At 44.4% G+C, this 13,227-nt stretch overlaps 1 protein-coding gene across 7 annotated transcripts in view; it reads right to left on the bottom strand.

Moving 5' to 3' along the window:
* Positions 1-13,227, bottom strand: part of LOC135092190 (serine/threonine-protein kinase 26-like) — a 100,038-nt gene that overhangs the window by 42,187 nt on the left and 44,624 nt on the right. Inside the window, exon 1 of one of the 7 annotated variants that reach the window (XM_063990497.1) lies at positions 316-816. The exons of the other annotated variants lie outside the window; for them this stretch is intronic. Coding sequence (XP_063846567.1) covers positions 316-801 — 486 coding nt within the window. The 5' untranslated portion in view covers positions 802-816. Of the gene's footprint in view, positions 1-315; positions 817-13,227 lie in introns of those variants that run through there. 7 annotated transcript variants of the gene reach the window in all.

The raw sequence follows: 13,227 nt of genomic DNA, 5'->3' as shown, positions 1-13,227 counted from the left end.
GTATTTATCCAACCCAAGCGAGTAATGGTTATGTTTATGATGACTCAGACGATGATCTTAAAAGACGCAGACAAGGAAGTAAGATATAAACACTCCCTGCCTGCTTCTGTATTTCCTCCTTCCTATGACTTGAACACATTGAAGACGGCCGTTTCAACACATCCTCTAATGATCTTTTTTGACCTTTTCTTTAGGGACTGGCACCTCAATGGTCCTTTTTTTCGCCCTTTTTGTTTCCCTAGACCAGTGCTCCTATTACATAAACAAAAGCAAGGTTAATCATCTCCCTGTTTGTTATGTCATGGGAGGACCCACCGGGAGGAGGCGCTGGCGGTGCTGGTCAAGATGAGGAGGCGTGGCAGGGAAGGATGCAGGAGGTGGGGAGGAACTGAGAGAAGTGCAGCATGTAGAAGCAGCAATGGAAGCAGCAGTATTGGTAAAGCAAGAGTCCAAACGAGGTAAAGATACTGGCGGTGTTGGTGATAATGGTGGTGGTGGTGGCGATGATTTGGGTGGCAGCCTTCGCAGTAATATAGGGGTAAGATGATGTTTGTCCCCTTCAGCACCAACCAGACCCCTTAGCCACACCACCACACTCTTGAAACACCAGCACGTGCTCACCACATCACTACAGTTCATTTTACGAGGCGTGCAGGCCCTCGAGCAGCCTTCCTCCAGCTGGCGGGAGGCGCAACATACCGATACTGACTCACAGCGGCGGTGTGGAAGTGTGTGGGAGAGCGGGTAACACGGCACAGGTGTGGACCCAGGTGTATGTGAGGACAGATGTGGAATTAACATATCTCAAAGGCCGCCCAGATATAAACTGGTGTGTATGTGTGTGAATGTGTATGTGTGTGTGTGTGTGCGTGTTTACCCATTCACCTACACTCGTCTTTGGCCTCGATTCTTCCAGCCCAGCCATTCCTCCAGCGAAAGAGGTCAGAGCTTAGTTGCTTATCTTTGGGCAGGACTGAGATCAAGGGAAAGTGAGCCTGGCCTTGGCTTACACACTACCGGATCTTATTAAAGTGGAAAAACGGAAAGTGAAAATGAATGCGCTACAAAAGAAGAAACAGAAAATAAACAAATCTCGCATGTTTGATAGAGGAAAACACAAGGAAATGAAGACTACAGGGAAAAGATAACACAATGCCGTGAAATAAGAAAATAATGGCGCTAAAATTAAATAGAAATATAAAAATAAATAAATAAATAAAAAGCAAACAAAATAAAAAAAGAAGAAATATCGTATCTTAACGCAAAAAGAAACAAAAAAAAAAACGAAAGGAAATAAAAGAAAACGGAAAAAAAGAAAACAAGACTGCGACTTAAGCCAAACGAAACAAAACCCTTCAGCTTACTACTACTACCACACACACACACACACACACACACACACACGGAGAGATGCCACCAATAACAAACATCCTTTTCCTTTTTTTCCTTCCCTTCCACAATTTCCTGGCGCGCGTGTGGAGCAAAACTTCCACTTCCACGAACAGGAATCTCCGGCAAGCAAAATCCTTTCACCTCTTCTTTTTTTTTTTTTTTCTTAATATTCTTGTCGAAGTATTTTTCCATGCATACGACTTTCCCCAGATTAAAATTACCGCATGTGGAAGAAACGGATATGAATGTAGTGACGTTAATATGAACCGCATTCTGAAATACTTGGCTGTATCTTCACTACTTCAGAAAGACTCTAGTTGAAGGTACACGGGTTCTTAAGGGTGTTTTTACGGTTCTAGTGACAGATTAACACGATTTATGCATTATTAAAACGAGGAACAGTCTTGGGAATCTGGCTAACGATCTCTGTGGCCTTAGAAAATAGTCTTGGTGAGAGAGCAAAGTGTTTCTGAATACGTGTGTGTGTGTGTGTGTGTGTGTGTGTGTGTGTGTGTGTGTGTGTGTGTGTGTGTGTGTGTGTGTGTGTGTGTGTGTGTGTGTGATGAGACGGTTTAATAGTAGTAGTAGTAGTAGTAGTAGTAGTAGTAGTAGTAGTAGTAGTAGTAGTAGTAGTAGTAGTAGTAGTAGTAGTAGTAGTAGTAGAGAAATGTTTCCTTTTACAATAGTTACCCATTGATTACACCTCACACACGTTTTCTCCAATGCACAACACTATCTCCCGTTTTCCTTGAGTATAGTCATTGTTGGCCTATTTCTCTGGGTAACTCAAGCAATGTTTGTGATTCTGGGTCTGTTTTGACGCGCTTTGTCCTCTCATCAGCAGTGTTTTCAAAGACCCCAGAGATGATTGCTCGCGTTCTCCTCAGTGTTTTTTTTTTTTAATTAGTGATGTAGAAGAGGGAGGGAGGGAGGGAGGGAGGGAGGGAGGGAGGGAGGGAGGGAGGAAGGAAGGAAGGAAGGAAGGAAGGAAAGGAAAGGAAAGGAAAGGAAAGGAAAGGAAAGGAAAGGAAAGGAAAGGAAAGGAAAGGAAGGAGGGAGGAAAGGAAGACAAAGTAAGAAAGAAAAAAGAAAGGATGAATGATATAAACAAACAAACAAACAAACAAACACGGGCTAGGTGACTATAATTGAATGACCGACTGACAAATAGACTGACTCACTAACAGAGCAACAAGTCTAACTGAACGAGTAACAGACTGACTGACCGACTGACTGACTGACTGCCCGCCTAGCTGCCTGAATAACTGGTAAAAGCGCCACAGGAGACAATTTGCGCGATACAAGCCAGATAAATACTTCCTGTGCTCGCTAACCTTCGCCCCTCGCAACACACACACACACACACACACACACACACACACACACACACACACACACGGCACGGCTAATATTTGGGCCGGCACTCGCTCGCTCGCTCAGCACTCGCTCACTCTTTTCCAGCAACACACGCGGGAACACAACACAAATTCCTTCTCTTGAAACTCGGTCGATTGCACGAAGATCTTTTCCTCTCTCCCTCTCTCTTTCTTTAAGCTATTGTTCTTTTCATCTTTTTATTTCTTATTCTCTTTTCTTTCTTTTTTTTATTTTCTTCGCTCGCACGCATGACTGATTGACACAAAGGCAGCAAAGACGTGTGTTCAGATGACAGGCAGATATGTGTACAGACGTTTTTTTTTTCCATGAGTGATGTTGTGAAGAGTGTAGGTATGGAAGGGTGGTGGTGGTGGTGGTGGCAGTAGTAGTAGTGGTGGTAGTAGTAGTAGTAGTAGTAGTAGTAGTAGTAGTAGTATTAGTAGTAGTAGTAGTAGTAGTAGTAGTAGTAGTAGTAGTAGTAGTAGTAGTAGTACACATAACAACAACAAGTACCACCACCACCACCACCACCACTAGTTACCACAACTACCACCACAGCAACAAAAACAACCATACACAATACATAGCCCCCACCCCCTTACACTGTCTTTCTTCACTCAATCAACAAACCACTTAATCCAAGAGAAAGAAAAGCGTATGAATCTGTATTTATCGAATGTATAATGTTAGGTTATTCAGTACGCTGTCTGTGTATTCCTGAAGGGTAACGCGACCAGCAGGAGCGCTAGCAGGCAGGTGTAGCAATACTAATCAGACAGGTGAGCTGCGGGGGGTGAATGCGCACCACCATCACCACCACCACCACCGCCACACTGCACCTGGCCCAGCGCGGCGCCACCTGACCAGGTATATCACGCAATCATTACCCTATGCAGTGCATAAACTAACTTGAACTAACCTAATTTTGCCTTATCCTACCTATGCTACCCTAACTTAACCTAATATTACGTTACTTATGCCTAATTTAACCCAACCTTACCCAATTTTACCTAACCTTGATTTACCTTACCTTAACTAACCTAACCTAACCTAACCTACCCTAATTTAACCTAACCTTACCATATTTTACCTTACCTTATCCTACCTTACCTAACATAACCTATACTAACTTAAACTTAACAAATTTTACCTTAATACCTTACTTAATGTAACATGCCCTAGTCTAATTTAACTTAACATTGCCGTAACTAAACCAAACCCAAAAACCAACCCAAACCAAACACAACCCAAACCCAAACCAAACCAACCCTACCCAAACCAACCCAAACCAAACCAAACCAACCCAAACCAAACCAAACCAAACCAAACCAACCCTAACCAAACCAAACCAAACCAAACCAAACCAAACCAACCCTAACCAAACCAAAGCAAACCAACCCTAACCAAACCAAACCAAACCAACCCTAACCAAACCAAACCAAACCAAACCAACCCTAACCAAACCAAAGCAAACCAACCCTAACCAAACCAAACCAAACCAACCCAAACCAAACCAAACCAACCCTAACCAAACCAACCCAAACCAAACCAAACCAAACCAAACCAAACCAACCCTAACCAAACCAAACCAAACCAAACCAACCCTAACCAAACCAAAGCAAACCAACCCAAACCAAACCAAACCAACCCTAACCAAACCAAACCAAACCAAACCAAACCAAACCAACCCTAACCAAACCAACCCTAACCAAACCAAACCAAACCAAACCAACCCTAACCAAACCAACCCTAACCAAACCAAACCAAACCAAACCAAACCCTAACCAAACCAAACCAAACCAAACCAAACCAACCCAAACCAAACCAACCCTAACCAAACCAAACCAAACCAAACCAAACCAACCCAAACCAAACCAAACCAAACCAACCCTAACCAAACCAACCCAAACCAAACCAAATCTAACCAAACCAAACCAACCCTAACCAAACCAAACCAAACCAAACCAACCCAAACCAAACCAAACCAAATCTAACCAAACCAAACCAACCCTAACCAAACCAAACCAAACCAAACCAACCCAAACCAAACCAAACCCTAACCAAACCAAACCAAACCAAACCAACCCAAACCAAACCAAACCAACCCTAACCAAAGCAAACCAACCCTAACCAAACCAAACTAAACCAACCCAAACCAAACCAAACCAACCCTAACCAAACCAAAGCAAACCAACCCTAACCAAACCAAACCAAACCAACCCTAACCAAACCAAACCAAACCAAACCCTAACCAAACCAAGCCAAACTAAACCAAATCAACCTAAACCAAAGCTAACCAAACCAAACCGAACCAAACCCTAACCAAACCAATTCCATCCCCATCTCTCACCTTTGTCACTCTCCCCATCACCAACCCTCACTCGCGTCACCAATCTGACAACCATTACTATTACATCGCCGCCCTCATCACCATCACCATCACCACCACCACCACCACCATCACCAAGGCCACCCAACACTCAGGTCACCCAAATACGCAGTGCAATACAGAGGAAGCAGAATTTAATGTATTATAATTATGAATAGGGAGAGAAAGAGAAGTTGCAAAGGAAATGAACAAAATTGAGGATATGGAATGAAATATATTGTAATTCTGGATAGGCTGGACATATAAAGTAAGAGAAGTTTATTAAGGAGCGGGAGGAAAAGAGAAGTGCTAAGGAAAGGAAGGAACATTGAAATAAAAATACCCGTAAGAATCTGGCTAACCATGTGTACCCTTGAAAATAGAAGAACAACAGTCCTTATGAAAGAAAAAAAGTTCCGAAATACATGCGAAATACATTACGAAAATAGAACTAGACTAGTACGATACTTCTGAGTAGGAAAAGAATAAGGAGTTAAAAAGGAAAAGCTGGATGGTAAACACCAGAAAACACCATGAGAATCTGACTAATCATCTGCAGCCTGTGAAAATAATCCTTATGAGAGAATAATACGTTTTAAAAATACATGAGCTGTGTCTGATTGCACCGCCAACACGCCTCGACACGTTTTCAAGCCAAGAACTGCGTGTTAGTATGATGTCATCTGAACATATATATAATTAAGACCCACTACTGCTGTCATGCGGGAGAATGCTGGTTACATTCTCTCTCTCTCTCTCTCTCTCTCTCTCTCTCTCTCTCTCTCTCTCTCTCTCTCTCTCTCTCTCTCTCTCTCTCTCTCTCTCTCTCTCTCTCACAAAACTTCTCCCTGAGTCACGATACAAAGTCCACCGCGTATCAAGTTTTGCGTGCAGGTGTTCAGTCCCGCCTCTCCGCCCGCTGTCTGGCCGGCCTCTACTCTGCCCACTGCTGTCTCTCACGACGCAGGCAGCACGTCACTCATTCGTCCGCCTCACTTGTTATTTGCTCCTCTACCTGTGTATTCTGGGCAGTTCTATTCTGGCGTGTTAGGCAAGGAGGGAAGGGAAGGGAAGGGAAGGGAGAAGAGAGGCGGAGGAAGGAGAGTGGGAAGAAAGCAGTGAGGAAAATAGACAGAAAGATAGGTAGGTTAGGTTAGGTTAGGATAAATATGGCTAAAGTTAGGATACGGAAGGTACATTTAGGTTAAAGAAGGTACAGTAAGGTTATACTATGTTAGATAAGGTACAGCTGGGTTAAGTTGGATAAATGTATGTTAAGGTAAGGTTAAAGATAAGTTAGTTATGGTACAGTTAAGTTAGATAAGGTATAGTAAGGTTGAATTATGTTAGATAAGGTAAAATTAGGTTGTTAGTTTAAGTATGGCAAGATCAGATGAAGTGCAGTTAGGTAAGGTAAGATGCAATTAAGTAAGGTAAGGTAAGGTAAGGTAAAGGTAAGGTAAAGGTAAGTAAGGTAAGGTAAGGTAAGGTAAGGTAAGGTAAGATAAGATACAGTTACATAAAGACAGGCTAAATAATGCGAGCCAAGAGCAGAGTCAAGTCAGGTTAGGTCACGTTACAAACATGACACGACACGTCCTGGCATCCGAAGCGGCAGAGTCCATACATCAATAAGCTTAGTAACGAGAGCCGCTGCCAGAGCCGTCCGTCAGTCAGTCAGTCAGTCAGCCAGCCAGTCCGTCAGTCAGTCAGTCAGTCAGCCACGCCCGCCTCCCTCCCAACACCGACACCACCACCACTATCAATTCCTCCCTCGTCTTTCCCCCTGACAATATCTTTTAAAATTCTTACAGTTTTAACCAATAACTTCACCACCCCTTCACCACCACCACCGTTACCACCACCACCACCACCACCACCACCACCACCACCACCACCCTTGCACAACCACCTCCTGTCCACAACACAATGGCTGACCCCCATTTCCTGTATCTCTAACACAAGGCTGGGTTGGGGGAGTTGGTGGGGGAGGATGCAGGGAGGGGAGGAAACTGGAAGCAAAGAAGGAAGGGAGGGAGGGAAGCTGGAGTTGAAGGGAAGGAGAAGGGACAAGAGAGAAGAAAGGGAAGAGTGGAATGAGAGAGAGAGAGAGAGAGAGAGAGAGAGAGAGAGAGAGAGAGAGAGAGAGAGAGAGAGAGAGAGAGAGAGAGAGAGAGAGAGAGAGAGAGAGAGAGAGAGAGAGAGAGACTGGGGGATGATGGACGGAAGGGTAGTAGGATGACAGGAAGAGAGAGAGAGATGGGAAGGGAGAGGAAAGAGCGTGGGGGTGGAGTTGGGTGGGTGGGTGGGTGGGTGGGTGGGTGGGTGGGTGGGTGTGTGTGTGTGTGTGTGTGTGTGTGTTGGGGGGGGGGGTGAAGTGACCTTACCAGCAAACTAATTAACACACCTGACAAAGATATAATTGAATAATCATTGCCTGTAAAGAAAACAGAAGAGCAGGAAGGCCACTACATAATAATAATAATAATAATAATAAGAAGAAGAAGAAGAAGAAGAAGAAGAAGAAGAAGAAGAAGAAGAAGAAGAAGAAGAAGAAGAAGAAGAAGAAGAAGAAGAAGAAGAAGAAGAAGAAGAAGAAGAAGAAGAAGAAGAAGAAGAAGAAGAAGAAGAAGAAGAAGAAGAAGATGATGATGAAGAAAAAAGAAAAAAAAGAAAAAGAAAAGAAAAGAAGAAGAAGAAGAAGAAGAAGAAGAAGAAGAAGAAGAAGAAGAAGAAGAAGAAGAAGAAGAAGAAGAAGAAGAAGAAGAAGAAGAAGAAATCCAATCACTCTTACTTATCTCCCTATCTACCTCTATTACAATCACAACTCCTTCCTTCCTTCCTTCGCTTCCTTCTTCTCCCTTCCCAGTCATTTCAATTTCAACAGGATCACAGAGGTAAAGGGAGGTGGAGACCTGAATAGTGGAGGACCTCTTTGATTTATGACCACTGCCCACTTGTCCACTTAAAACACGAGGCAGTGGAGGCGGTGGAGGGAGGGAGTGAGGGAGGGAGAGAAGAGAGAGCAAGCGTTCTACGAAACATCATAAAGGAGATGGCATGACCGGGCAGCTTGCAGTGGTGGTGGTGGTGGTGGTGGTGGTGGTGGTGGTGGTGGTGGTGGTGGTGGGGAATGTGGCGTGAGAGTAAAGGTGTGGCGGAGCCCAGGAAGAGAAATAACAGGTGTGGCGTGGGCAGGTGTGTGTGTGTCTGTGTGTGCGTGTGTCGTGAGGTAAAGAGAATAAGAAGGAAAGTGATTGGAAATTTGTGTGAGAAAAAATGACGTGTCATGTGAATAAACAAAAGAAAGACAGAAAGTAAAAGTGGTGACGTGCGCAGGTCAGAGAGAGAGAGAGAGAGAGAGAGAGAGAGAGAGAGAGAGAGAGAGAGAGAGAGAGAGAGAGAGAGAGAGAGAGAGAGAGAGAGAGAGAGAGAGAGAGAGAGAGAGAGAGAGAGAGAGAGAGAGAGAGAGAGAGAGAGAGAGAGAGAGATGAGAGAGATGAGAGATTTTCAAACACAATATGAAATGAAAGCAGGGAAGCGAGAGAGAGAAAAAGAGTGGGAGAATAAAGGTGATGGAATAAGAGACGAGAAGAGAAGAGAGGACAGGAGAGGAAAAAGATGAGAAGTGATATTACAGGAAAAGAGAAACGTAGATAAGAATGAAGGAAAATTTAAATGTGAAACACCTCTGCACACACAAACACCACAACCACCACCACCACCACACACCACACACCACCACTAACATCACTACCCACACCCATAATGCAACACCCACCACCATCATTATACCTGTGCCACATACTACCACACCGCCGCAACACCACCACGACACCAGCCCACCACAGACACGCCCACACTCGCAAGCATCTGACACACGTACGTACACACACACGCACGCGCGCAAACACACACTACTACTTTCACTGGTTCTATGCCCCACACACTGGCTCACACGCACGCACGCACGCACATACACTCTCCCTCTCACTCAAATCAATGTATGCAATGTTCGCGCAGTGATGATCAAGGTTGTAGCAAAAAAATGAAAAAGATGAAAGGAAAATAACTGAGGGTTAGTACTTTGAGTGGCTGCAACTTGACCTGACCTGACCTGACCTAACCTAGCCTAGCCTAACCAAACCTAACCCAACCCAAGCCAACACAATCCAACCCAACCTAAACTAACCCAAGTAAATAAAACCTAACCCAACCTAACCCAATTCAAATTAACCAAACCTAACCTACCCTCCAATCAGCTTCCCCCTTCACCTCTTCTCCCTATCACTACTACTACTACTACTACTACTACTACTACTACTACTACTCTCCCATTCTATTCAGTGGCCATTACTGGAAGGGAAACGTGATGTTAAGGCCTGCAGTGTGTGTGTGTGTGTGTGTGTGTGTGTGTGTGTGTGTGTGTGTGTGTGTGTGTGTGTGTGTGTGTGTGTGTGTGTGTGTGTGTGTGTGTGTGTGTGTGTGTGTGTGTGTGTGTACCTGTGGAGCTGCCAGATTTAAAGGAGATGGAAGCAAAGGGGAGAGAGAGAGAGAGAGAGAGAGAGAGAGAGAGAGAGAGAGAGAGAGAGAGAGAGAGAGAGAGAGAGAGAGAGAGAGACAACCTTATAGGAACGCAACGAGACATTTATTCTCTCTCTCTCTCTCTCTCTCTCTCTCTCTCTCTCTCTCTCTCTCTCTCTCTCTCTCTCTCTCTCACCACATCCACAACAAAAGAGTAAACGCATTGAAAGGGAAAGTAAAGAGAGAGAGAGAGAGAGAGAGAGAGAGAGAGAGAGAGAGAGAGAGAGAGAGAGAGAGAGAGAGAGAGAGAGAGAGAGAGAGAGAGAGAGAGGATGAATCCAGAGAAAGGAAATACTTATCTTCGACAATTTTTTCATTAGCCTAATCATACATATGCAATACTCTCTCTCTCTCTCTCTCTCTCTCTCTCTCTCTCTCTCTCTCTCTCTCTCTCTCTCTCTCTCTCTCTCTCTTGCAACACTAACAACAGCATCACGGAAACTAGGTCGTTAAAAATCTTAATAATCATTACAATATACATCTGCCCTCAATACGGGAGAGAGGTTACCACACACGCGACCTTTAACTGCGAGCGTCCGACAGCAAGCCCCGCAACGCCCCGCCCCGCCAGGTCCCCGCCAGTTCCCCGCCTCGCCCTCCTCTGCTCGGCTCTGCAACACTCGCCAACTCCCAGCCCCGCCCCTTTTCCTCCAGGCTCTCCCACACTATCCCGTGCCTCCCTAAGTGATTGTATGCTTTGTCGTAATTCTCCGTGATTTGAATGTTCCTGTCTTCCTAACGGGGTATTGTACGTACAGTCAGGTTAGGTTGGTTCATGTAGTGTTGTGTTAGTGTTTTCTGTCTCTGTAAAGGGTATTGGTAGTCGGGTTAGGTTGGTTCATGTAGTGTTGTGTTAGTGAGTGTTTGTCTTTCTAACGGGTATTAGTAGTCAGGTTAGGTTAGTTCCTGCAGTGTTATTAGTGAGTATTTGTCTTCCTAACGGGGTATTGGTACAGTCAGGTTAGGTTAGTTCCTGCAGTGTTGTATTACATAATCTGTTCAATGCTACACGTCCCTTCATGTTTTTTTTTTTTTTTTTTAATACTGCCCTGTGATTCTCTTTGAAATGAAATGCTCTTCTCCCGTGACAAAGAAATGAAGGAGGGATGTTACCTTCCTTTCATCTTTGTCATTGGTTACAACATACAACCTCGATCCTCATTGGGTAAACATTGCAAGATAAACTATGAATACTTTTGCTGTCTTCAAGGGATATTAGTAGTGTTCTAAGTTCTTCTAGTATTCTTTTATAGTCAGTTCAATGCTACACGTCCCTTCACCATGCTTTCCAATAACTACCCCTTGATACTGTGAATTTATATGATCTTTTGTTTCAGCTGGTATTAATATAATTTTTAAGTTTTTAGTGCGATATTAGTACAGTTTTCAGTAGCTCTAGTGTTGTTTTATAATCTAATCAATTCCACACAGTCCACATTGCATAGATTAATCCCAGACTAACGTAATCACAGGTATCACGGCCTTCACCCACCCACAAGTACTACAGCCTTGAGAAACAGTCTGTGAGTGATGGTCTGAGTAACACACAATTAACAGCATGATTAGCAGAGTAAGGCAGTCTTAAATAGCACAGCCTGAGTAACGCAGAGTAACACAAGGCAATGAAACACGTGTGATCAGACACAGATCTAGTAACAGACTGAGTAACACATCCCCTCGTAACACAGCTGAGTAACACACGGGAAACACAGCCACAGTACGTAACAGCTTCAAATCGGATTAAACACAGATCTAGTAACACAGGCTGAGTAACACACCTCTCGTAACACAGACCGAAGTAACACACCCAAATAACACAGCTCTGAGTAACACAGGGGGGACACAGCCACAGCAAGTTTCAAACCACAGCCAAAGTTCAGTACCACGGGAGATAAACAGTAATTAAGTAACACTATATCACAATTACTAACACAATTTCAGAGGTAAATAAATAAATACTGGTTCTTGTTTTCAATGGATCAGGTTCTCTCTCTCTCTCTCTCTCTCTCTCTCTCTCTCTCTCTCTCTCTCTCTCTCTCTCTCTCTCTCTCTCTCTCTCTCTCTCTCTCTCTCTCTGTACCCTACATGGACATCAAGTGAAGCTTTCGTTGTTCTTAAATGTGTGTGTGTGTGTGTGTGTGTGTGTGTGTGTGTGTGTGTGTGTGTGTGTGTGTGTGTGTGTGTGTGTGTGTGTGTGTGTGTGTGTGTGTGTGTGTGTGTGTGTGTGTGTGTGTGTGTGTGTGTGTGTGTACTGTTTGTACGTAAACACCGTTGCTTCGATTATTGAAGAGGAGGAGGAGGAGGAGGAGGAGGAGGAGGAGGAGGAGGAGATAAAAAATAAAGATAAAGAGGAGAAGTGAAGAATAATAAACCGGGAAGGAGAGTGAATAAAGACAGAGAAAAAAGAAAATAAAAGATGAGGAAGGAAGGAGGAAGAGAGGGAAAAGGGGAGTGAGAGAGAGAGAGAGAGAGAGAGAGAGAGAGAGAGAGAGAGAGAGAGAGAGAGAGAGAGAGAGAGAGAGAGAGAGAGAGAGAGAGAGAGAGAGAGAGAGAGAGAACGGGTGGATATGGGAGAGGAGGAGGAGGAGGAGGGGGCATCACCTGGCTCACCTCACGACTTTGGGAAGAGGAGGAGGAGGAGGAGGAGGAGGGGAAGAATCAGCTGATGCATGACGTCATGAGCCGGCGGAACTGTTACACAATGGAACACAAAGGAAGGACATGCAGGAACAGACCTTTTGTCCCATGATAGGCTGTTTGGTGACGGGGATAACAGAAGGTTAAACAAGGGCAGATTAAGAGCAGGAGGAGGAGGAGGAGGAGGAGGAGGAGGAGGAGGAGGAGGATAAAAGAACTGAAGTACCTGAGCGCAATACTTTTCTTCTTCTCCCTTTCCTTCTTCTTCTTCTTCTTTCTCTTCTTCTCCTTCCTTATCTCCTCCTTAGTCATACACTTCTCTTTATCCCTTCTTCCTTTTTCTCTCTTTCAATCACTTATCTTTCACTATCTGATTCACCACCACCACCACCACCACCACCAGCAAGATGACTCACTTTTCAACGAAATTCACACGATAAGACAAAGAAAAGAGAGAGAGAGAGAGAGAGAGAGAGAGAGAGAGAGAGAGAGAGAGAGAGAGAGAGAGAGAGAGAGAGAGAGAGAGAGAGAATTCTAACCCTACTATGAGTGATGATATAAGGAAAATTTCACGATTCTATTCTCTCTCTCTCTCTCTCTCTCTCTCTCTCTCTCTCTCTCTCTCTCTCTCTCTCTCTCAAGGAAAAACTGGCATGTGAACTTTTGATCCCAGTGACGTGGTTTGTATGAGAGAGAGAGAGAGAGAGAGAGAGAGAGAGAGAGAGAGAGAGAGAGAGAGAGAGAGAGAGAGAGAGAGAGAGAGAGAGAGAGAGAGAGAGAGAGAGAGAGAGAGAGAGAGAGAGAGAGAGAGAGAGAGAGAGAGAGAGAGAGAGAGAGAGAGAGAGAGAGAGAGAGAGAGTGTGTGTGTG

The sequence above is a fragment of the Scylla paramamosain genome, chromosome 3 (genome assembly GCF_035594125.1).
Source record: "Scylla paramamosain isolate STU-SP2022 chromosome 3, ASM3559412v1, whole genome shotgun sequence".
In the NCBI taxonomy this organism is placed as follows: Eukaryota; Metazoa; Arthropoda; class Malacostraca; order Decapoda; family Portunidae; genus Scylla; species Scylla paramamosain.
The sequence above is the reverse complement of the archived record's forward strand: the minus strand, read 5'-3'. Positions and strand labels throughout refer to the sequence as shown.